The 25,667-nt window shown below is 37.4% G+C and overlaps 1 protein-coding gene across 1 annotated transcript in view; it reads right to left on the reverse strand.

The window, feature by feature from the left end:
* The window catches only part of LOC122144326 (interferon-induced very large GTPase 1-like), a 51,018-nt gene that overhangs the window by 9,174 nt on the left and 16,177 nt on the right, over window positions 1–25,667 (reverse strand). Inside the window, exon 3 of the mRNA XM_042755151.1 lies at window positions 24,496–24,553. Coding sequence (XP_042611085.1) covers window positions 24,496–24,537 — 42 coding nt within the window. The 5' untranslated portion in view covers window positions 24,538–24,553. The remainder of the gene's footprint in view (window positions 1–24,495; window positions 24,554–25,667) is intronic.

Genomic DNA, 25,667 nt, shown 5'->3' on the forward strand with positions numbered 1-25,667 from the left:
CACCGCCTCGTGCGGCGCCTCGGCGACCGCAGAAGCGTAACGGCGGGGGTTTAGACGCGGGGCGACCTAGAGAAAATACACTTCCGAGCGCAGAACTGTAGCCGCAGGCTATCACAGAGAGAACATGTAGAGAGGCTGCTAAACGAACCTCTCATGAGTGCCTCCCGTGATAAACCCGTTATACGGCTCTTACCTTAAGTTGACTCATCGCGTCCGCGAAGAGGAGTTGAACACTGCTCAAAGAAAAAAACCGCTGAGAACGCGAGATGGTTTCCTTAGGGCACAGATGATTCGCTTTCCTGAAGGAAATGAAATCTGAGCGAAATAGCGCGCGGCACTCGGGTATACCATGCGTACGCATACGTAAGGCGGTGTTAAGCGCTATTTGGCCAATAAAATTGGCGGGATGGTATAGGGCTTCAGACATTCGTCACACCGAAAGGTGTTCCCATACGGTGACGTCACCGCAGCATCGAAGTGACCTATGAAAGGGAACTTGATATATGCTCGCGTTCTTAAAAGCATACACATTTATTTATATATCAATATATAAAGCAGTAAACTCATTACCTGTAGAATATTATTCTAATGGGTTACACATTGATGACCCACATATTCCCATCATCACACCTTCCGAAAATAAAACAGATATGGAATGGAAGGATGCCATATGGAAGTGTAGTCTGATATATATGCTGTAACCACCACCACCACAGCTGTTACATAAACACAAATTATACACAATTTATTTGGTCATATTTGTTTCCTACAAATACAAATAACAACTGTTATTCTTTTTTTACTGCTGGATTTTAGTATTCTTCCAGTTGGTATTATGGCCATCTCCTCTTAATCTGTTCTTCATAATTTTGCGAGCCTTCTTGCTGTTGACTGAGCCAAATGTTAATTTCATTACTCTAATTAAGAAATGCAACAAGTTGGATTAGAGAATCTTTAATTATGTGAAAAGATTAGACTACCTGAAAAGATTAGAGTACGTGAAAAAAAATCCGCTGCACATTGAAATAGACACTGAATCAAATGTATTTAATATATCAAATGTTTGTAAAGTCATGTAGCCTACATTTTATGCTTAAAGATTTATCTGATTGAATTGTTTTTATACTTCATTTTTAGCTGCTGTAATGTTCTTTTTTTTTTTTTTTTTTTTTTGCCCATGGGATACCATGAAAATTAATATTAGTTCAAGAACTTACCGTTCTGCCAGTTTTCACCTCTGTTATTATAACACTGATTAAGAATTAAACTTATGCGTTGACTCAAAGTATGCCGATGTCTTTTTGTTGGTGCTGTTGCCATGGTGAATCATAATTTCGTAGCTCCATTGTTCATGACTTCTCTGAGTTAACTGAACTAACACAATTTAGCTGTTCTGAAACCGAAAACTCAGAGTTTCCCATCTCAGAGTAAGTCAACCCAGAGTTCAAGTTTTAACTCAGTTGGTTGAACATCCTTATTGGTACGGGCCCCAGATCAGCTCCAACAATAAACTGTTCCTTATACAGTTATTTTCCCATAGGTATAAGAAGCGTTATACATGGACACGTGTGCAATTGCCGTACTGTATTAAAGCTTTAATCAGGATAAAACCATATATAAAAAGCTAACAGAAGCAGTAGGCTAGCATTTACAAATAACAGCGTATCTAAAAGTATTCACACTTTCAGCTGTGGCCCACCCAGTGAGAAGCTGGTAATTTTCCAGATGAATGTTATTTATCAAAAGATAATAATCATAAATGTATAGTTTCACTATAACTTCATGTATGTGCTTTAAAATATATTTAACGTGAGTTTTCATGGTCAATTACAGGCAGTTTATTAATTTTCCCTCTTCCTATAGGTGCATACCATATGCTTGTCAAAATAATGATTGGTCCGTTTCTGTTAGTCCCACCCACAATTATGTTTACGACGCGAGGACACATGTGTTAGAAAATAGTGTTAAATTTGAAAATAGTTAAACAAACCTCATTCAGTATTTTAAAAGTATATATTGGATTTCCCAAATGAAATGTAAGTCTTAGCACTGAATCCGGACCGCCTACATATGAAACCATACCAGCAGGTGATGGATTTATAGATTAGAAACTTCTAAACCAAACGTGTTTAAAGCATCATATTACCATAGGTACAGTGTTTGATCCGCTAAATGGATGCGTTCTTTGTGGAAAGAAAAAAAATAAACATTGTGCTAGATACTCTTCTCCACAATGAACTGCATATTTGAAGCTGCGCTTATTTCTACGGTCCTCAATATCTACTCTCCTTTGAATGCGAACTGAGACACTTGATTATAAGATCATCTGGGAAGCCCCATTGTCTAAGGTAATGCTTTACACACAGTAATCTTTAGTTAATTTTTGGCAATGCCTTATCTAACATAAACAATGAGAAATACATTTGGTACAGTATTAATCTTTGTTGACATTAGTTAATAGAATTTCAACTTTTCGTTAGCTCAGGTACGGTTAACAGATAAAACTTTTAATTTTAATAATGTATTGGTAAATGTTGAAATTAAAATAGATTTTTTCAATTAATCTTTGTGCTGTATTTTCTTTTGCGGTTTGGCGATCGCCGGTCCTGTCATCTTGTTGGCTCACAGTTCGACTACTACAGGACTTTGATCCACAGATTATTATTTGGCCTCATCCTGAGGGAGCAAACACTGCTAATTTTCATCCTCTGAAGAAAGCCTCGGCCTCACGCAGCACTCTATACTCTCCTAAAATGGCGCTGATAAACGCGCACTCCCTGGTTAATAAGACTTTTCTCCTCAATGACTTTATCTCTTTTCAAAACTTGGACTTCCTGTTTATTACTATAAAGACAGTTTTAGATCCCGCTGTCGACTGCAACTCTCTTTCAACTCTACAAGCTTTGAATCTCAGTTACTACTAGTTGACTGGTTTGAACCCATTGTCTTAGCCCTGATATTTACATTACATTTAATCATTTAGCAAATGCTTTTATCCAAAGCGACTTACAAATGAGAACAATAGAATGAATCAGACCAACGAGAGAACAACAACAGTATACAAGTGCTATGACAAGTCTCAGTTAGTCTAGTACAGAACTCATAGCAAGGTTTTTTTGTTTTTTCTTCTCAAGAATAGGATAGACAAGAAACGAAAAGAAAAGGTAAGTGCTAGTATTAGTTGGTTAAGTGCTGGCGAAAAAGATGAGTCTTTAGATGTTTTTTGAAAATGAGTAAAGACTCGGATGTTCGAATTGAGATCGGGGGGTCATTCCACCAGCTGGGCGCAGTCCAGGAAAAGGTCCGTGAGAGTGATTTTGAACCTCTTCTGGCTGGCACCACAAGGCACCATAGAAGAAACAGTCAAAGAGAATCACTTAAGACACTTTGCTCTAGGCCTATTCCACATAATAATATGCAATAAAACAATATACAATATGATTCTTTAACACGTAGGCTACCTAGGAGCTTGCTCCATGAATCCATGAGTAAAGTTTACAAACCCAAGGGAACGGATTGTGAAAGTGTGGGTATGGAGTGAAGAACCGGGTACAGTTTACAAAATCTGAGAGCACGGATTGGAAATTTGTGGGTATGGTTTGTTAATCCGTGGGCACGATTTATTAAACCAAGGGAACAGTTTAAGAATCTGTGAGTATGGTTTATAAACTGAGGGGACGGACTGCAAAACCGTTGGCACGGATTGTTTTTTTTTTTTTCCTACAGGTGATGTGCCGGGCTCCGTACGATTAGGCAGAAGCTGTGATTGTCATGCGTATCTTTCAGTGAAGCACAGTTCTGTGATCAGTAGTAAATCTCCATCCGAAGGCCAGAGGGCGCTCTTGCACTGAAAATCCAAATATGCCCTGAAGAAGCATGCAGCTGAAGAAACTAAAGATGTAACTGCTTTCATTGATTTTCTGATTCAATGTGACTAATAACATGACTACGGCAATATATGGTAGTTATTATTATAATTTTCATCATAAAAAAGTATATCTATAATGAAATACTAATCAACATAGCCATTATCACTGCTTAGAATACAATGAAATATTGTGTACCTTAATTATTAGCAAGCCACATCATCTCAAAAAAGGATTTATTTCAAACACTCGACTGATGTTATGAAGTGAGTTTGGAGTAAACCGTTTTTAAATGTGGTATTTTCACGTGCTCCCAGATGGAGCAGCATTTACTACACAGAGCTGTAGATCACTGAGAAGATACGCAAACAGCTGTCATTATCGCAAACGATTTCGTCAATTTCATAAACCTACGATTATATCGTCTGCGAATATGAACACGATTCTGCATAGCTTGTCAGAGAACTACTGCTCTTTGTAGTAAGTGCTGCTCCACCTGAAAGCAGGTGATGGAGATTTACTACTAATCACAGAACTGGCTTTACTGACTAAATGCACATGACAATCAAGATTAATCACATTCGATTAATCGTGCAGCCCTAATATTTTGTAGACTTTCTGCGATTTACAGTTGGAACCGGTATGTAATTGGGTCAAAGCTTCTGGACAAACGATACTGTTATCAATAGTTGCATTGTTTTATTTCCGTATACTTCAATGTTAATGGCGAATAAGAAGCTGCTGCTTGTCATTTCCCTTCACTGAATGATGTGGCAGACGTTTGCTCGATGTGCGTGTGATATCCATGGCACATGTGCTGTGTGTTTGCGTGCAATCAAGTAATCTCAACAAGAATGAATTGTTCGAAAGTGTGAGCTCACACTGCGTGCTGTTCATGTGCAGCAGTCCAGTCCTTTTTGTCTTTAGCCCAGGCGAGACGCTTCTGACGCTGTCTGTTGTTCAAGAGTGGCTTGACACAAGGAATGTGACAGCTGAAACCCATGTCTTGCATACGTCTGTGCGTAGTGGTTCTTGAAGCACTGACTGCAGCTGCATTACACTCTTTGTGAATCTCCCCCACATTTTTGAATGGGTTTTGTTTCACTATCCTCTCCAGGGTGCAGTTATCCCTATTGCTTGTACACTTTTTTTTCTACCACATCTTTTCCTTCCCTTCGCCTCTCTGTTAATGTGTTTGGACACAGAGCTCTGTGAACAGCCAGCCTCTTTTGCAATGACCTTTTGTGTCTTGCCCCTCCTTGTGCAAGGTGTCAATGGTCGTCTTTTTTTGGACAACTGTCAATTCAGCAGTCTTCCCCATGATTGTGTAGCCTACAGAACTAGACTGAGAGACCATTTAAAGGCCTTTGCCTGTGTTTTGAGTTAATTAGCTGATTAGAGTGTGGCACCAGGTGTCTTCAATATTGAACCTTTTCACAATATTCAAATTTTCTGAGATACTGAATTTGGGATTTTCCTTAGTTGTCAGTTATAATCATCAAAATTAAAAGAAATAAACTCTTGTAAGAGTGAAATAATTTGAGGTATTGAGGAGGATGGGCTTGTTACATATAATAAAACCCCCTATTTTTCAAATAATAATACAGTCAGGAGATGGTGTGATGCAATGAGTGTTTTCCACATTTTTAAACATTAAACATGTTTAACATTTTAATCACTTTGTTTATAACTCTTGAAATGACCTGTACACTAAATAATCTAGCCTTCATACTTACATAACAATAACAGTCTATTTATTTAGTGGCCCAAGTTGAAGTCAGTATGTATATTAATGACATTATGGGGAAGTCGTGGCCTAATGGTTAGAGAGTCGGACTCCCAATCGAAGGGTTGTGAGTTCAAGTCTCGGGCCGGCAGGAATTGTGGGTGGGGGGAGTGCATGTACAGTTCTCTCTCCACCTTCAATACCATGACTTAGTGCCCTTGAGCAAGGCATCGAACCCCCAACTGCTCCCTGGGCGCCCGCAGCATAAAATGGCTGCCCACTGCCCGGGTGTGTGTGTTCACAGTGTGTGTGTGTGTTCACTGCTCTGTGTGTGTGCACTTTGGATGGGTTAAATGCAGAGCACGAATTCTGAGTGTGGGTCACCATACTTGGCTGAATGTCACGTCACTTTTTTTTTTTTTTTCACTTTCAAATATAATGTAATTTAGTGGCGACAGGTGCTGTGCTCTGCCGGCACATGTACAGTCAGACCAAATGATGTTCACAGTTAACAAAGGCCCGAGTGTGTGTGTGTGTGTGTGTGTACAGTTGTAGGAAACATGTGTTCTGCAGTAAAAGACATCACTCACCGAACAGTGATACGGGAAACACCAAATCATCAGAACACTTGAGCAAGGCTGCTCATGTAACAGGTCAAATATGTGCTTCCACTTGCTGCATTTATTTTCATGTATGGCCCCTTTAATTGCACTCTCCGCCCAGATCTGGTAGGATGATGAACTGGTTCCGGTAGAATCATTTAGACTCGCGCCAGTCGAGAGTGTGAATGGCCGCATTGTGTGAGTGCTCCATGTCTTAAATATATTTTAGTAATTCTATAATCATTTTATAGGTTAATACTGAATTATATGTGTGTTTAGAAGTATGTTATATGATTTGGGTTTGTGTCACTGTTATATGTATTGTAATATCAAGTTTAATGTTCACCTCCAGTATAATATCCACGAGGGTGATAACTGAAGCTGATCACCGCTGTTCTATGTTATCAACAGGTACAGATCATGAGTTTTAATGTGTTGATTTATTACTGTTTATGTAGTTTATGTAAATGAATCATTTAGACTCGCGCCAGTCGAGAGTGTGAATGGCCGCATTGTTATAATATCCACGAGGGTGATAACTGAAGCTGATCACCGCTGTTCTATGTCATCAACAGAATAAACATCCATCTTAAAATTAAGATTTGGTGTCCATCTGAGTTCAACACAACACAACGCAGAGACAACACTGTTACACTCACAGCGCTTGGATTAGGCCTACATGTCGCATTAGAACCGTTAGGAGGAACCGGGATGTAGAAATTGCTCGCTGGTCCGGTTCTTTTCAAAAAAAGAATCAGTTCCCAACCCTAATAATAATATAACGTAAATGCATCGAATGAAAATTAGGTTTAAAGCAATATTTTATTAAATCAAACAAATTCACAGAAATATTGCAACATATGAACAACGAGCTCGTTCACATGAGGACAAAAACTATGAAACAAACCGCGAGGCCTAGGAATTAAAATTAGTTGTGAAAATAAGATAAGAATGGCGAAACTGCAGTAAACAAATTTAAACAGAAAGAATGAGCAAAGTCATGGAAGCTGCATGGAAAAATTGTACTTGTTTCTTAGTGTAATGCAGTGAAAATCTTTGTGGTTTACAGTTCACTACGGCGTGATGAGGCCTAGCGCCCGTTAAACACACTGATAAAGTCAAGAAATCTCACAATTTTAGGCGAAAGAGTTAGAACAAGCACTTGTGTTGTTAGGCTATATTGTTCTCATTGTTATTACAAAGATTTGTACATTTATATTAATTTCAATGTATTTATGAACACTGTTAAAGAATTTGTCTTAGTAACACTCAATACAATATTTTATTAAAAGATAATACCATGGACTGTTTGAGTAACACTCTCATCTCTGATACTTTTTCTGTCGAGTTTTCATCACTTACAGGCACACAACTAACCGAAACCTGTAACTCTATCATAATTATTTAAAATAAATATAAGCTTCATACCTAACACCTATGAGAGAGAGAGAGAGAGAGAGAGAGAGGGTGAAAAGAGAGACTTGAATGCAACGGGATACCCGACCACATGGTCCTCAGATGTGTAAACGGCGTGATAGAGGATAGAGAGCGTGACAGTTAACATTGACGAATCACTGACAATAACCCGGAAAAACAACAAATGGTCACAACGTATTGACACCTAAGATTTTTTATCACAAATGTATAGTGTTAAGAGATGGGGATTGAATCTCACAAAATTGACAGGAGCGGCTGAGTCTAAGACAGACACACACACACACACACACACACACACACACACAGAGAGACAGAGAGAGTCCAAGAGAGGGGGGTGAAGGAGAGTTGTATGTTTTAGAGGATTCAACTGTACAATATTAGTCTAGTACTAAGAGGAAACTTTTCTTATTAGAATTTTTATTTCAAACCTTCATTATACACCTTCTTTATTGATTGTTTTATTTCCAATTAATTATTAGGATTTTTATTTAAAACCTTTATTATACAGTTTCTTTATTGATTGTTTTTTTCCATTTAATTATTAGGATTTTATTTTAAAATCTTTATTATATCGCCGTGAAACGATTTATACAGTCAACAGATTACATTTGAGGGTACACACACTCGTATTATGATATGAGGTCACATTCTCTTTGTTCTTGATTAATTTTTCTCGCACGCTGTCCGTATTTTCACTGAGAAACCTCGCCAAGCACAAATTACTGTTGTACGGCTTTTTCAGTGCCAAAGTCAGCCTTTCCGTCATCTCTTCGTCCAATTCCTTCTCAGGGGTTTTAGGTGAGTATAAGAAGTCCATGTCTATGTATTTTTCACAGCTCTTTTTCTGATTTCCTCAGAAATTTGAGGGACCCGTATTTATCTATGTGAATGCAATCCGACGCTGCCGTTACTGGGGAAACCCCGCCCCCCAAAGTGACAAGCCATAAAATCTTTCACCTTAAGCTCACCGGATGGTCACACACAGAGACAAGATTTGTCTTTCACCCTAAGTTCACCTGTTGTCGGATGGTCATGCACAGACAAGATTTCTCTTTTCACCTTGAGGACACCTGTCGCCAGATGGTCACGTACCGGAGGTCCGGTGTCTATTTTACAAACAGGTGACCGTAACGTTTGTCATTAGGATAATCCCTAATGACATGATATATTACAAAACAGATGACAGATCACAGCTGCTGATTATTCACGGGTGCCATAAATATTGAGTCATTTCACGCTGATGACATATAAACATGATTTATTACAAACAGATGTCATATCACATGTCGTAACAACAGCTGTGACCGTTACAAGGTCAAAAGGTCAAGGACATATGGGGGAGGGGCGGGGTCAAAAGGTCAAAGCCATCAATCAAAAATTATGACGTTTGGTGCATTCTACATACTACTGGCATGCTGTTTTACTTGAACACTATAGCCCAGATCAACATTAAATGACGTGGAGAACAGGTTATTCTGAGCAAACATGCTTAGTTTTATGTATATAGTTTATCTTTTTAGACAAATAAGAGGCTACAAAAAGTATTACCAGTAAAAAAGGTGATGGTAGAAATGATAGTTTCTTTAATTTGTTACAACTAAGGAATACTAACATGGTAACTTCTAACCAAAAAGAGGGGCAATTATAATAGGTGTAGGAATTTCTGATGCTCAGGAGGAGAATTAGAATTAGAAAATTCTAAACAGGGGTTGTCAGCTCTGGTCCTCAAGGTCCACTTTCCTGCAGAGTTTAGCTCCAACCCTAATCAGTTGAGAATCCCTTATATTAGAATTTAATTTTCTCCTCCTGAGCATCAGAAATTAATACATTGATTATAATTGTGTTTTTTGATTTATAACCCCTGCTCTAAACCATCAGCCATTTCAACAGCAGAATGAAGGCTGTGATGTTAATGTTGCCCACAAGAGGGAGCCATAGGATAAGGAATCATTTAAGCCGAATGTTATTACTTTGGTTTATATCCCTTTTAATTGAAATTCGATCAGAAGAAGGTACCTCCGGAGACAGGAAGTAAAGCAGAATTTGGATTCGGACGTGCCTTTCTGCCTTGGAATGCTGCCTCTGAAGGCAGCCTTTTAGAATTTTCGGATGCAGCCATGTCTCCCTCATCAACACACCTGATTCATCTCTTCAGCTCATTAGAGACTGCAAGACCTGAAGTGGGTGTATAGGGAGAGATACAAAATGTGCAGACTCCAAAACATAAAATGGGAACATGGTTGCGAACCCCTGCTGCACTACAGCAGTGGGTGGAAGAAATAACCAAAAAGATCATAATTTGTATAGACAAAGGGTCTCCAACCCAGCTCCTGGAGAGCTACTGTCCTACAGACTTCAGTTCCAACACTACTTCAGCACACCTGTCTGTAATTGTCCAGCAACCCTAAACACCTTGATTAACTGCTTCAACACCTAATTCAAGTGCCCCAATTATTCCTTTTCTAATATTACCTTTCATGCAGTGTGTCATGTAGCTGTATGTGAACATAAACTATCTGCAAAATTGTGAAGCAGACAGTGCACGATAAATAAAGTTATTGTCTATCAAAAAAAAAAAAAAAAAAAGAGTCGGCTCGCAATTGCTGAAACAAGTCGTCAGGAATTAAAATCTTATTCTGTTACTGCTCTACGTCACGAAGTAACACAGTTACATAATGTCTGCCCACGTTCTATGTCGCCAACTTGCCCACCCTCAAACAGTAAAATTTCCGTGTGGTTAACATCGTGTCCAGAAGACACTGTATCCTACCTACGCTGTGATAGTAAATTTGTTTTATCACATCTTATAATTATCACAAACTTTTTAACACTTGACACTTACTACTGAGAAACGTTCTGCTCCAGTCGTGCTTGCGAATCAGTCTCTTGTCAATCAGCCAGTTCAACTGTTTTATCATCAGACTCCGGATCGAATTGGTAAGGTACAATCGATACCATCTTTTCTATGTATTGACAAGTCTCCAGGGCTGTCATTCCGTCATGGCAATGGGTGTTTTGTTTTAGACATGCCCTGTACATGGTAGAACAATCCAGAGCCAATCTCTTGTTCTCTCTACGGCTCTGGACCAATCACAAAGGGCTGCGCCATCTGACCAATCCCAGCAGTGAGGGCTCACAGAAAGGAGGGGTTTAGAGAGACTGATTCTTCGAACTGTTTCACACGAGTCGTTTACGAAAATTAAATTTCTTTTTTTGAGAAAACTAACGTGTTTTTTGACATTGTATGCATGTAAACCTGTTTTAGGAGACTCATAAAACAATATTAGCAACCTTAAAAATTGCATAATAGGGGCACTTTAATAAAATTGGGAGTCAATTATCTACTTCAGGTTCTGTTTGGCTCAGAGTTGTCTAGAATTTTATACTAATTACTGTTTTATTTAAAACAAACCTTTTCTTTTTCTGTAATGCAACCGCTTGAGTTAGTAAAAGGATAGGCTATATATGAATCAGCAGGTGAAAGTGCCAAGGAGACCAAAGGAAAGTTAGATATAGACATGAAAGTAAATTAAGACTGAGATGAAGTTAATAAAACAATGTGAAAAGTACATGGCAGAAACAATAGAAGGAAGAAATCACAGGAAGATGGCTTTATAACATCCAAAGAAATAAATAAATCAAATCTTCAGTAGATGATTAACAAAATAATCGTTATTGACAGTCCTAGATAAACATTTGAAAATTTTGCATTTGCATTGTTTTGCATATAATTTAAATATTATCTTCCTGTCATATATTTTATTGTTGATTTCTTGAAAATAATAGGCTATTCAATTACTTTATGGCCACCTTCTTCTGAAAACATATCGCCTATAAACTTCATATAATAATGAAAAATATCAATAATTTATATACCCAAGACATCTAAAGTTAAAGCTCAAAATGACACATTCCAGAATATTAGGTTTATAGATTATAATTAGGCCTAATGAATTTGTGTCCAACTTAAAAGTTGTAGTTAATAATTGTGAAAATGACATGGTGTATAATTTGCACATAATTCTTAATCTCCAGGAGAAAATGAGTGAATTATAATTTTTTTTTAATTGTTTGTAAACAGCACAGAGATGGCATTAATGACATAGGCTACAACTTTGTATACAATACACAATTTGTTTCAAGAATATATTCAATGTCATAAGAACAGGACAGTAATAGAAAAAGTTAACAATGCTTAATAAAAAAGATAACAAAGGAAAGAAAAGAAAAGCAAAAAAAAAAATATTAGGGTAATATTATTTTATTGTGGTGCGACATAATTCTCAAGGACGTTGTTGTCATGCCTTTGAGGTGGCGACATACCCTTTCTCTCACGTAAAAGTACACGACTGTCGACTTCGGTAAGTTATCCCCGGCACAATCGACTCCCCATATCCAAATGCAATTTTTTATTCACATTGCTATTCACGATCATTCTGGTAACACGTGAAGGCAGCATTAGTGAAAACAGGAAGAGACAATGGTAGCTTCAGCAACATAAGCCTTACAGAGAGCCAATGATCTCTTTTGGAAAACAAAATATGATGCATGATGTTTACTTTGTCTGTAGTCTGGACGTTTGCGCACAAAGTGTTAGTATTGATCCCTCTTTCAGAAGCAATCTTTGCACAACTCCAGCAGAGGGTCAGTTGTGACCCTCGTTTGTGAGGCAGTACGGCGTAAAATGTTAGCACAAACATATAGGACTTTTCCTTTTTTTTTTTCAGGACATTTCCTACGAAAATAAAATTTAACAACCGTGTCCACAGCTGGTCTATGGAGACTCCTATGTTCATTGGTGCATCCCAACACACAACTCTTTTAATGGCTCTTTGGCGCTGACATTGTATCTCCAGCAGCCTCAGCAAGAGAACAGTAATGGCGGACCACTGCTTCTCACTCAGGGCTGTGTGTATGCTAATAGGACAGAGAACTTTACAAATGGGCAGGACTTTCACTGACTATGTCAGGGGTGGCGAACGTTGGTCCTGGAGAGCCGCAGCCCTGCAGAGTTCAGCTCCAACCCTAATTAAAACTCACCTGTCTGTAGCTTTATAGTAACCCTTTAGACCTTGATTAGCTTGTTCAGGTGTGTTTGATTAGGGTTGAAGCAAAACTCTGCAGAGCTGCGGCTCTCCAGGACCAACGTTCGCCACCCCTGGACTATGTCGTCATAGTCTGGAACTGCTCGTGTGGAGAGACTGTTTATGATTTTTTGGTATTATAAAACAGTGAGTGAGTGGATTTTTACCATTATAGGCTGGTTGTTTTTACACACTGCAGCCACACAACTGTGTTCAAACACCTTATAAAAGTGATTTTTGCACCTTTAACAGAGACTCTAGTAGGTATTTAATAGGGCTGCCCCCCGCTAAAGATTTTTCTAGTTAACTCTAGTCATTTGTTTAAGCCATTGTTTAACTAATTGCAGATTTATATTAAATCAATAGGCCTATACTAATCCATAATGAGCTTCAATGTATTACGTGCTCAAGCACACCCATAAAGTTTGCAAAAAAACACAGGCAAAAAAAGCTTAATGATTATTAATGTATAGAAAAATGAGACATTTTAATTATTTATTAATAAACTAATGTTTTCTTGTCTGCTGCAAGATGAATTTCATAGTGCTGGATGCGCCTTTAGAGAGAAATGGAATCTTTATACAGATTACAATCGGAGTATTTAATTTCTTTTTTTATTGGGTTATTTTAAAGTTGACGTTTCAAGCTTTCTATAGATATATTTCTCTTGTAGCCTATGTGAGACACATGCTGAGTTTTGGTTATTTTTGAGAAGTGCTCCAGTTCAGAGACCAAGATGGCAGAAAGCGCATCCTGTTTGTTTTCATTATTTTACAAAAGCACAATGTTTTGTTGTTATTATGAATTTACATAAAATCCGTTTCGAACTGATTTTAAATTGTTTCATTCATTGGCTGCTTCGCTCCGTCAGTCTCCTAAAGGTATTACACGACATGGTACGGAGCATAAAATTTCATTATATGCGGACAATGTTTTATTATATGTAACAAGCCCATCCTCCTCAATACCTCAAATTATTTCGCTCTTAAAAGAGTTTAGCAATATTTCTGGCTATAAGCGTAACATGAGTAAAAGTGAGTTTTTCCCAATCACTCCGACCTCCTGCAGAGACTCCTCTTCTATTCCATTTAGAATAGTACATGAGGGCTTCAAATACTTGGGTGTACAAGTAACAAGGTCATTTTATAATTTAAGGAAAATTTTTGCCCACTTTGGATCAATGTAAAAAAGATTTTGTGAGATGGTCTTCTCTTCCCTTGTCTTTAGCAGGTCGTACCAACCTAATCAAAATGTCTGTTCTTCCTCGGTTTCTGTATTTATTTTCAAAAATCCCTATTTTTATCAGGAAAGTTTTCTTTACTAAATTGGATGGTTTAATTTCCTCCTTCCTGTGGGAGAATAAGACTCCTCGCATTAGGAAGACTTTCTTACAGAGATTAAAATGCCAAGGAGGGATGGCGCTACCTAATTTTTATTTTATTATTGGGCGAGTAACTTTCAGAAAATAATCTATTGGTTATCTGATGTAGATTTTCCAAACACCCCTTTGTGGGTGCAAGGGGAACAATCTTGTACTAACTTCAAATTTAGCTCCCTAGTATGCTCTTCACTCACCCTAATGGGGAAAAATTATATATCCTCCCCTAATCCTGTACTGACTCACACTCTAAAAATTTGGGCCCAATTCAGAAGACATTTTGGTTTACAATCAGTTTCTATTCTAGGTCCCATTGTTTCTAACGGTCTATTTCCACCATCCTATATGGACTCTGCTTTTTGTGTCTGGGAGGAGAGGGGGATTAGGCTCCTAAAAGATCTATACTTCGATAATACTTTTTGCTCTTTTGAAGATCTTAGATCTTAGTCATTTTGCTTTACCTAGGTCCCACTTTTTTAGATTCCTGCAGATTAGGAGTTTCATCAAGAAGATATTTGTCTCTTACCCCAGAATACCACCTACCTCTCCTATCGAGGCACTGCTTGATCTGAACCCTCATAGCAGGGGACTCACCTCAAGCATACAGGTGCCGGTCATATAATTAGAATATCATCAAAAAGTTGATTTATTTTACTAATTCCATTCAAAAAGTGAAACCTGTATATTATATTCATTCATTACACACAGACTGATATATTTCAAATGTTTATTTCTTTTAATTTTGATGATTATAACTGACAACTAAGGAAAATCCCAAATTCAGTATCTCAGAAAATTAGAATATTGTGAAAAGGTTCAATATTGAAGACACCTGGTGCCACACTCTAATCAGCTAATTAACTCAAAACACCTGCAAAGGCCTTTAAATGGTCTCTCAGTCTAGTTCTGTAGGCTACACAATCATGGGGAAGACTTCTGACTTGACAGTTGTCCAAAACCATTGATACCTTGCACAAGGAGGGCAAGACACAAAAGGTCATTGCAAAAGAGGCTGGCTGTTCACAGAGCTCTGTGTCCAAGCACATTAACAGAGAGGCGAAGGGAAGGAAAAGATGTGGTAGAAAAAAAGTGTACAAGCAATAGGGATAACCGCACCCTGGAGAGGATAGTGAAACAAAACCCATTCAAAAATGTGGGGGAGATTCACAAAGAGTGGACTGCAGCTGGAGTCAGTGCTTCAAGAACCACTACGCACAGACGTATGCAAGACATGGGTTTCAGCTGTCACATTCCTTGTGTCAAGCCACTCTTGAACAACAGACAGCGTCAGAAGCGTCTCGCCTGGGCTAAAGACAAAAAGGACTGGACTGGTGCTGAGTGGTCCAAAGTTATGTTCTCTGATGAAAGTAAATTTTGCATTTCTTTTGGAAATCAGGGTCCCAGTGTCTGGAGGAAGAGAGGAGAGGCACACAATCCACGTTGCTTGAGGTCCAGTGTAAAGTTTCCACAGTCAGTGATGGTTTGGGGTGCCATGTCATCTGCTGGTGTTGGTCCACTGTGTTTTCTGAGGTCCAAAGTCAATGCAGCCGTATACCAGGAAGTTTTAAAGCACTTCATGCTTCCTGCTGCTGACCAACTTTATGGAGATGCAGATTTCATTTTCCAACAGGACTTGGCACCTGCACACAGTGCCAAAGCTATCAGTACCTGGTTTAAGGACCATGGTATCCCTGTTCTTAATTGGCCAGCAAACTCGCCTGACCTTATCCCCATAGAAAATCTATAGGGTATTGTGAAGAGGAAGATGCGATATGCCAGACCCAACAACGCAGAAGAGCTGAAGGCCACTATCAGAGCAACCTGGGCTCTCATAACACCTGAGCAGTGCCACAGACTGATCGACTCCATGCCACGCCGCATTGCTGCAGATCGCATTGTTGTATCAGACCCGAACCATACAAATTATAGATTCGATCAGGAGCATGGTTGAAACATGAGACGAATTCTACAGAAAGGCAACAGGATGTTGTAAATCAACTCCTTCAGAGGAGAGATTGTCAAATTTGGGGCAAATAATCCAGATTGATGGTCAAAGAGATGCACAGCCTGACCATCAGATGTAAACCCATGATGGTAATTATGATCACATGTATTGACTTCCCCCACCTACAAGACCAGAACCAGACTGAAATTCCTTTAAGGGGACATTTTAACCTCTGGTCTCCACAGAACGTCCTTATGTCAGAGAATGGCACAAAAACTGTCTTTTACAGATGTAGGTGCACCAAAATGAACTCAAAAAAGACTTATAAAGGAATATCAGTCCATTGCTTAACTCCATATCATACAGTATATGAAACCCATACATTTGACTATCATGTTTCTAATCACTTATTGTGTATGTCTTTTTAATAACTACTGAATAGCCTAAGTATTCATATTCATGTTTAGTATGTGTGTGTTCGAATCTTCTTGCTTGAAACGTTTCTTACCATCAGTTATTTGTCAAATGTATCATATTCTTATCATAGGAATCATGTCCAAAATTATACCCTGCAAGAGCGGGAAAATTCGGACCACGTGATTGATAAGATAACATATGATTTATGAATGGGTAGGACAAACATCGCAACACCCCGAGCAAAGACAATATCTAATTGGTCAAGACAACATTTGAGGTGTCTCCGAAAGGCCAGTTTAAATACTCAGGACGCCATCAAATTTTGCTTCTAGCTTTGGCTTTGGCTTTTAGTTTTGGCTTTTAGCTTTTGCTTTTAGCTTTTGCTTTTAGTCATGCTTTTAGTCATCACTTTTAGCGTTCTTCAAGCGCCGTTCCAGCGTGCTTCGGCCTGCACGCCTGCTGCTACTTAGCCACGATGAGAAGAAACACCACCTAGTCTCTTTACTTTACTTCTATTCTTTTACTTTAGTTTCTTTTCTTTTCCGTTTGAGAGTTTCATGTTCTGAGTTAAGTTTTGTAATGCTGTGTCTCCGAGTCTGACCTCGAGTGCCCGTTCAACTTCAAAGAGCCCACAACTCTGCATCGTCAGCCAACGCCCAACCACGGGCTTCCCAAGACGTCACTTCAATGACTACTGAACTTCCAGCCAATCAGCAACCTCGGGAAACCCCCTTTTCAGTGACAACAAAGGGAACCCCCTTTACACAGGCATCACAAGTAACGTACCTCCAGACTGAGTTGAACTGGTGTATCTAATATAATTTTAACTTCATTGAGGAACTCAATGCGAGGGTTAATTTAGTTATTGATGGTTGTTCATGTGTGAATGTGTGAGTGCGTGTGCTTATGTGTTAGATTAGTTTATATGTCTTAGATTTATCTAATAAAGCCTTATTCATATTTAAAAGAGAAGTAACTTGTGTTTTGTGCTTACAAGTTAATGTCTTAAACTGCCGATCTTGTTACTGTGCTAATTAATAGTGTTTTCACTATACTTTGGATATTAATATCCAGCGCAGAGTTGATGTTATATGGCTTATTCAACGAATCGATGGCCGTCTCAGTGATCAGCCGTGAAACAGTGATTCTGTTCAAATTCCCTTTAAAATCTTAAATGATTCCCTTTGAGCTAAATTGACCTGTTTCCCTTACAAAGGAGCCCCAACTAAGTATTGAGTGCTGTACGTGCTCATACTTTTCATGTTCATACTTTTCAGTTGGCCAAGATTTCTAAAAATCCTTTCTTTGTATTGGTCTTAAGTAATATTCTAATTTTCTGAGATACCGAATTTGGGATTTTCCTAAGTTGTCAGTTCTAATCATCAAAATTAAAAGAAATAAACATTTGAAATATATCAGTCTGTGTGTAATGAATGAATATAATACAAGTTTCACTTTTTGAATGGAATTAGTGAAATAAATCAACTTTTTGATGATATTCTAATTATATGACCAGCACCTGTATATTCTATTATGACATCTATAAACCCACAGAACATTGATGATATTCGTAAATCCTGGCAAAGTGATTTTGGCAGAGAAATTGCAGACGGAGAGTGGGAAGACACTGTAAAACAGGTGCACTCCTCCTCACCTTGTGCTAGGAATGGATTAATTCAATTTAAGGTTCTCCATTGGCTCCATTTTACTAACTCCAAATTAGCCAAAATTTACCCCAATGTTAGCCTGGCTGTGTCCTGTCCTGGATGAGTTTTGGAGGGGAATTTTTAAATCATACAGTCATATGTATAGTATTCAGATTGACCCTGATCCCTTATTGGGCATCTTTGGTGTTACGCCTGAGGGTATAGAACTCTGAAAAGACATTTGCTCTGTAATAGCCTTCCCTACACTACTGGCGAGGCATTTAATATTGTTTCACTGGAAAAGGGCAGACCCTCCAACACATAGTAGCTGGATTAAAGAAGTAATGTCTTACATTCAGGAAAAGATTAAATACATTGTTTGAGGTTCAAATCATAAGTTTCATAACATATGGTCCCCCTTTATAAGATATTTTGAAGATCTCCCCGGCCTCTGAGGAGTTACCAACCTTAATCTCTCCTTCTTTTTGCATTATCTCTCCATACTCGGCTTTATTCATACATATTCCCATTTATTTTTTTATTTATTTTTATTAAATTTATTATATATTTTATGCATTTATTTATCAGTGTGAATGTAATGCTTTTATGCCTTTTCCTTCATAAATCTGTTACCATTAAAAACAACCTGTATTATTTTTCTCCATTATGTTTTCTGGACCAGTATTCTCAAAGTGTGTACAATGTGTGTTTCTTATGAAAGTGTTCCCCTTCTTTCGGGAGTCTTTCACTTCTCTTATTAAAATTTATGGACTGTACAAGCATGGAACACTGTTTTTCTTCACAATATATATATATATTTTTTTTAAGTCGTGTGTGTGTGTGTGGGGGGGTGGTTGTTAATGTAACTGTATATGTTAAAACTCAATAAAAAGTATTTAAAAAAAGAATAATAATAATATATATAATATATATATATATATATATATATATATATATATATATATATATAAAATGTAAGTAGCACCTCTAAAATGTATGATAAAATAATTAAGAATATGCCATTGCAGATGATTAAATGAGCTAAGGAACAAGTAAAATATTCAACCATAATTGCCAAAATACCTGATCTTATGATAGAAAATGTTAACTTTGCTGATAAAAAATGTTCTAACAGATTTTAGAGGAATTGTCTATTATCAGGACCAGTAAATATATATTATATATTTTGTCATTATGAAAAGAGTGTCTGAAATAAGAACTAATTTTCTTACATTTCCTGTCAACCCTAAATGTAAAGAGGTGCATTTTAAAATTATGAATCATATTTATCCTGCAAAAGAATTTTTAAGAGTAAGATTTAATGTTGGGGACTCTAATATATGCCAATTATACAATTTGGATATAGAAACAGTTGAACACCTGTTTTTTTTTTTTTTTTTTTTTTCAGTGTAATTTGGTACAAACATTCTGAAATGATGCATTCTGTTGCATACACCAAAGATGACCTGTAAGACTGATCCTCTCATGGGAAATTGTTAAGTTTGGTTTGTCATTTAAGGATAAAAAGATGTAATAAATACATATGTAATAAATAATTTGTTGCTTTTGCTGAAATTTTACATTCATAAATGGAAATTTTTCAAAACTCCCCCACGATTAGTGGTGTTTAAAGAGGAATTTTTAATGAATTTGGAGACGTTAAGAGGAATGAAAAGTCCCAAAGCAAGATTTTTGTATACTTCATTAGAGGACTTTGGTTTCTTCATGTGAAAACCTCTTACTCCCCTACTTTTACCTTGTCTTTATATTTATTTATTTATTTTTTCTTCAGTGTTTTTAATTTATTTGATTTAAAATGTATTTTGTTATATGATGTACAGAGTGTAAACAAAAATTGAGTGTAATCTCAGTCATTATTTGTAAATCTCCCAGTCATGTATGCCTTTCTGTGTTAATGTTCAAAGCACTGAATAATAATAATACAGGTATATATTTTAATATACTTGTGTAGCCTACTTACATTATCCCAAATGTTTCGAAGAATGTTTAAATTCAGAAAAATAAGCAATTTTAACGTGACAGACCGTCCCTGCGTTTCAATGTTCATACTATCCATCCTAAATAGCAGTGCCGGCCCTACCTAATAAGCGATATAAGCGGCTGCATAGGGCCCCCGTGGCATGAGTTGGCACCGTGCACGTGGAGGATGGAACGAAACCTTGTCTGATCTGTAACTCGCCGCAGACGTGTGCAGTGTAAATAAGCGGTAACTTTGAATAACAAGACGTTGGATTATTTTTTTTTAATACTTGTTAAGTGTCTTGTTAATACTGCAAATTCATTTTAATGCCACAGAACATTGCACAACTCACACATGCAAGTCAACAAGCATACAACACCACACATTACTTACTCAGCACTTCACTGCACTCAAACACACAAGCATACAACACCACAAACATTGTTTGAACAACATACTCCACTTTTGCTTTATGTTTCACTTTTACTCCCGTTTATTCAGTGCTTGTAATAGGGTAGCAAAAGCGCACGCTGGTTTGTATATTATAGCTGACGTCACGTACAGTGTTGCTAACTTAGCAATTCTGTTGCTAAATTTAGCAACTTTTTAGACTACCCTAGCAACTTTTTCCTCCTAAAAGCACCTAGCAATAAATTTAGCAATTTTTACAATTCATTTGGCAATTTTTAGCAACTTTTGATAAGTGACTCAGACAAAAAAGCACACATTTTCCATCCAAATTACACAAAAAGAGGAAACCAAAGATACCTAGCAGTAAAGAAATCATTGTATACAGAATAATTGTTAATTTATGATACACTTTGTTAGTAGCTTCTAGCTTGTACCTGCAATTGTTGATCAGTTAGTACACTGTAAGAAAAATGGAAAAGATCCTAGTAATTTTCCAGGATATTTATCCATTAATTATCCATTATAACCCTATAACCCAAAAACACAACGTGTAATTTAAAATGCAGGTAAAAAAACAATAAGGAAAATGATTTTAATTCTTAATATTATATTATAATTTTAATATTATGCATATTATTTTACAAACAAATCTAAATTACCATTGTAACAATATAAAAACTCCATAGTCACGGGAAGAAGGAGGCGGGAACCGACGAACATTCAAATAAAACTTTAATAACCAAATAAACATAAAATAGTGCGACAGCCCCTCACGGGCGACTGCCGCGCACAAACAAAAACCAAACACAAAATGAAAGCCCAGGCCTGGTCCTCTCTCATCCTTCACTGTCGTCGCTCCTCTTTTGTATCCTTCCGATCTCCTCCGTGGGACTCGAGACCGGTAAGTGGAGCAGGTGTCGCTCATTTCCCAATCACTCCACCGGCCTCGCTCCGTTCCCACGGCTCTCGGCCCCCACCCACTCGCCACAACCATGTATATAAAAAACATTTTTTGCTGAGATCTGATGTGACACAATTTTGCTTCGTGATTATGCAATGACGCCATCACGCAATGACATCATAACGTCATTTAGCAACTTTTAGCAACAAATCAACCTTCCTTTAGCAACCTTTTCTGAAAATTAGTAGGCAACACTGGTCACGCAGTAGTATGCAGTATGATACAGATCGGTTAGATTTTAATTGAGAGTGACACTTTCCTCAGAGTGTGCATGAATTAGAAAAGTAAGTAAATCTGCTGCATTACTCATGATATTGTATTTCTTTGTCAGCTGTTATTTCTGATATTCGATACGGATGAGAGTTAGGAGTCTAAGGGTCGCTACACGACCGTTGTGTTAATTATATCCACGTTCGTACGTTACTTTCTAGCTTCAGTCCACCTGATTCAGTATGTCGGGTTAAAATGGGTCACATCGTGTTTAGACATGTTTATTCAGTACTTGTTGTTATGAATGTTAATTACTTTGTGGCTGAGTAAAATATGAAGTGGTGTTAAATGTCATTATCTGGACTGCTATTGAGGCTTTAAAATATATCATAGATGACAGTAAGTTCTATCTACGTTATTGGTAACTTAATACATGGTAGAAAATCTGAGAAGTGTTTAATCCTTTCTCTCTGCTTACATTTTAGAGTTTAAGATATATAGTCATATTCTGACTACTGTTTATTTTATGTTTGTAATGTGTATTAGTGCTTAAGGAGGAATGAGTGTATGCATATGTTTCCTTTATTCATTTGTATTTGTTCTCTCTTATAGAAACCACACTCGAAATTACACTCACCTTTAAACTCACTCATACAAGAAAGATGAAGGAATAAACAGAATAATAAGAATGATCTACAAATTGTATATTCTGTCCCCTAAACCTACCTGTCACAGAAAACTTCCAGCATTTTTACATAAAAAAAAAAACTTAATTTCAGTATTATTTATAATCTGTTTTCCTCAAAAAAAAAAAAAAAAAAAAAAAATTACAAGTATTACTATCCTTGTTGAGACATTTGATCCTCATGATGTAGGGAATACCAGGTACACACACACACACACACACTGTGCACTATTTCAAACATACTAACATTCAACTAAATTTTAGAAAGAGTCAGGTTTAGAACAGCTGAAAATGTTTTAAGAGATGTTTAAAGAAGAAGATCTGTAAAGTTGCAAAGACTAAAGGCTCAAATCCAAAGAGATATTCTTTATAAAAGTTAAGCCTCGTCCATGCCCCCCTAAAACGGCTCGTTCTAACACGCCCCCACATCTCTACGTCAGTATGTGGGAAGATTTGCATAACGGCACCCAGATGTTCATGCAAAGAAAGAAGATGTAACGTTTATTCTCATTGTAGTGTTGTTGTTGCCGCTGCCGCCATGTCATATAGATGCTGTGTGTTTCATTGAGAAAGTGAAACTACTTTGTTTAGCCTTCCAAAAGAGGATGATATCCGCTTCGTCATGCCTGGAGCTGATCCGTCCTGGTTGCTGAGGAAATACATCAACTTTGCACTGTGGATCTCCAGATCGGCTTTCATCGTGGATGAAGCAGAGTCCAGCCCGGGGTCGTCACATGTGGTTGCTGCAAGACAAAGGTATGATCCTTCGTAGAAACCGTTCTCAAGCCGCCCGCCTCTGCTCACTCAAGGCCGCGGTGTGTGATGCTGTTTCGTTGAGAAAGCAAAACTACTTTGTTTGGCCTTCCAAAAGAAGACAAAAATAAAAAACATTTATATAACACTTATAAAATGTTTTTTTATGTTTATGTCTCGTCACTCGGGCCGGACAAGGCATCACAATATGTTAGGAAGCATAACATTTCCATGAGCCATTCGGCCAATCACAACGCACTGGATAGCTGGCCAATCACAGCATACCTCGCTTTTCAGAACAATGAGCTTTGTAAAAATCGACGCGTTTCAGAAGGCGGGGCATAGAGGAGAAACAATAATGTACAGTATGTGGAAAATAATGTTTTTTTAACCTTAAACCGCATAAACACATTTCATTACACTAAATACACTAAATAATAATCTTTTTAGCAGCATCATATGACCCCTTTAAGTAAATGAGCAGTACCTAGGTATTTTAAAATACAGAAACTTAAAATTATCAATCTAAATTGGCTTAAAATTTATAATGGGGTGAACAAGACTTTTATTGTAGAAATAACTGAAATTTATTAGTAAAAACTACTCAAAATATTGTGTTACACCAGCTAATAAATTTGAGCAAAACTGTTTACTTGGATACTCAAACATTTTAGTATTGCCAACTAAAGATTTTTAAGTAACACTGCTTAAAATTCCATGCGAAATTTACTTAAGAAGAGGGATGCAGAAATGATGCACTATATTTCTTAAGTAAATCTAGCATATTATTTTTTTCAGTGTACAGTTAAAGATCATTTTATATGTTTAATTACTATTTGGAGCACTGGGATTGCTAGACAAGGGCTTAATGAACTCATTTTGGGAAAAACTTAAATTTCACCAAAATTTACATTTTTCACTTTTTTTGTCTGTAGCTCAAAATTAGCTTGTGCGCACTCCGACTCATTTTGCCAGCACGGGTCACAAATATTTTTGTAAGATTCAACAGACTTTTGAATGACAACTATTTTCAACATCTGCACCCTTCATCCCTTTTTCATTATGGGGTATGCACTGTAGATTGATGTGAACAAAAAGTGTAGCATTAGGTTGCTACAATTCAAAATGTGTAATTTTTCCCAACAATCACATTGATTTATTGATACTTTTTATTTGTTGACACCATATATGGTGTTCCTGTTACTCATCTAGAATATGCAGATTGCAAATGATGGTTGTCTGTTCAATTCCAAGGAAACACACATACACTGGTTAAAAATATACCTTGGAATGTTCTGTAATCCGCTAAATAAACCTCCTCTAATTATATCCCATGTAGCTAAGTGTTTCCAGTTACTCCCTCTGGTTGGTTTAAACTTCATACAGAACTTACCCAGTCTCTCGCTCTGTTTTCTTCTGTGATTGTGTAGTCCATGTTGTCTTCAACAGTTCTGGTTTGATTTTGTAAGAAAAAAGAAAGTGAATGTTCATTCTACATAATTATTGCAGAGTTGGTAGACTTTGTGTTGGTTAGTTTGTAACCACTTACGATTTATCTGACATTTACTAAGCAATTCATATGGCATAATACTAAATGGCTTCTTTTATTGACAGAACTTTTCTCATATTACTTTTATGACTGGGTATTTAAAATGTAATTGAATAAGTCTGAATGAAAACTTATTAGTAAAGTAAGATCTGGGGTTTCGAATATGCCGACACGCGCACGTGATTGAACAGAAAGTGAGGCTTAAGGTGTGTTCGACTTCATGCAGCGCCGATCAAACCGATCGGAATCTGACTTGAAGCAGTGCATGCCGGTTAGAAATTTTGTCCGACTTGAGACCACGCCGATGCCACATGACTGTCACGTGTGGCATCAAAGCACCGCGAGAGCGCGAGAGCAGTAGGCTTGTTTGAGATGAGCAAAATCTGCGCAGAACCGATCACCGGTGATCACCGCGAGATGCATGCCGGTTAGAAAAGTGTCCGAGTTACGTCCGCCTTGCTCTGATGTCATGCTGATGTGTGTCAAAAAACTCTTGTGACGGCGAGGCGGCTGTGTCGGATTGAGCAGTCGAGAGCAGTTGCTCTCCACCGACTGCGCTATTCAAAAGCATGATGGGAAAAGACTGACTGACAACACAGCATCATGCTCATTGATACTGAACTGATACATTTTCTCTTTATTCTAAGAATTAGATTACCCATTTATATATTACATGCGAACTAAACAAAAACAAAACACGCCTAGTGAAGTTAAGAATTAGGACATTCGTTTATTTAATTTTTCTCTTAATTAGAATTCTTCCTTGTAATTTTCACTTTATTCTATTGTATGTTTGTGTGAATTAATAAATCAATCCATTAAAAATATACATGCACACATACATATCTAAATGGACTGTTTAGCCATATGCCTCATGTTTGTGTGGTTTCATCTGAGAAGTGTCAGGGTCTGGCTTAAAACAAGGGAAAAAAATTCTGAAGAATGTTTGCTACAAAACAGTTTTGACTTGCACAGTATGGAAAAATACTATGGACGTGAAATGGTGGCAGAAACCT

The sequence above is a fragment of the Cyprinus carpio genome, unplaced genomic scaffold (genome assembly GCF_018340385.1).
Source record: "Cyprinus carpio isolate SPL01 unplaced genomic scaffold, ASM1834038v1 S000006643, whole genome shotgun sequence".
Classification (NCBI taxonomy): domain Eukaryota; kingdom Metazoa; phylum Chordata; class Actinopteri; order Cypriniformes; family Cyprinidae; genus Cyprinus; species Cyprinus carpio.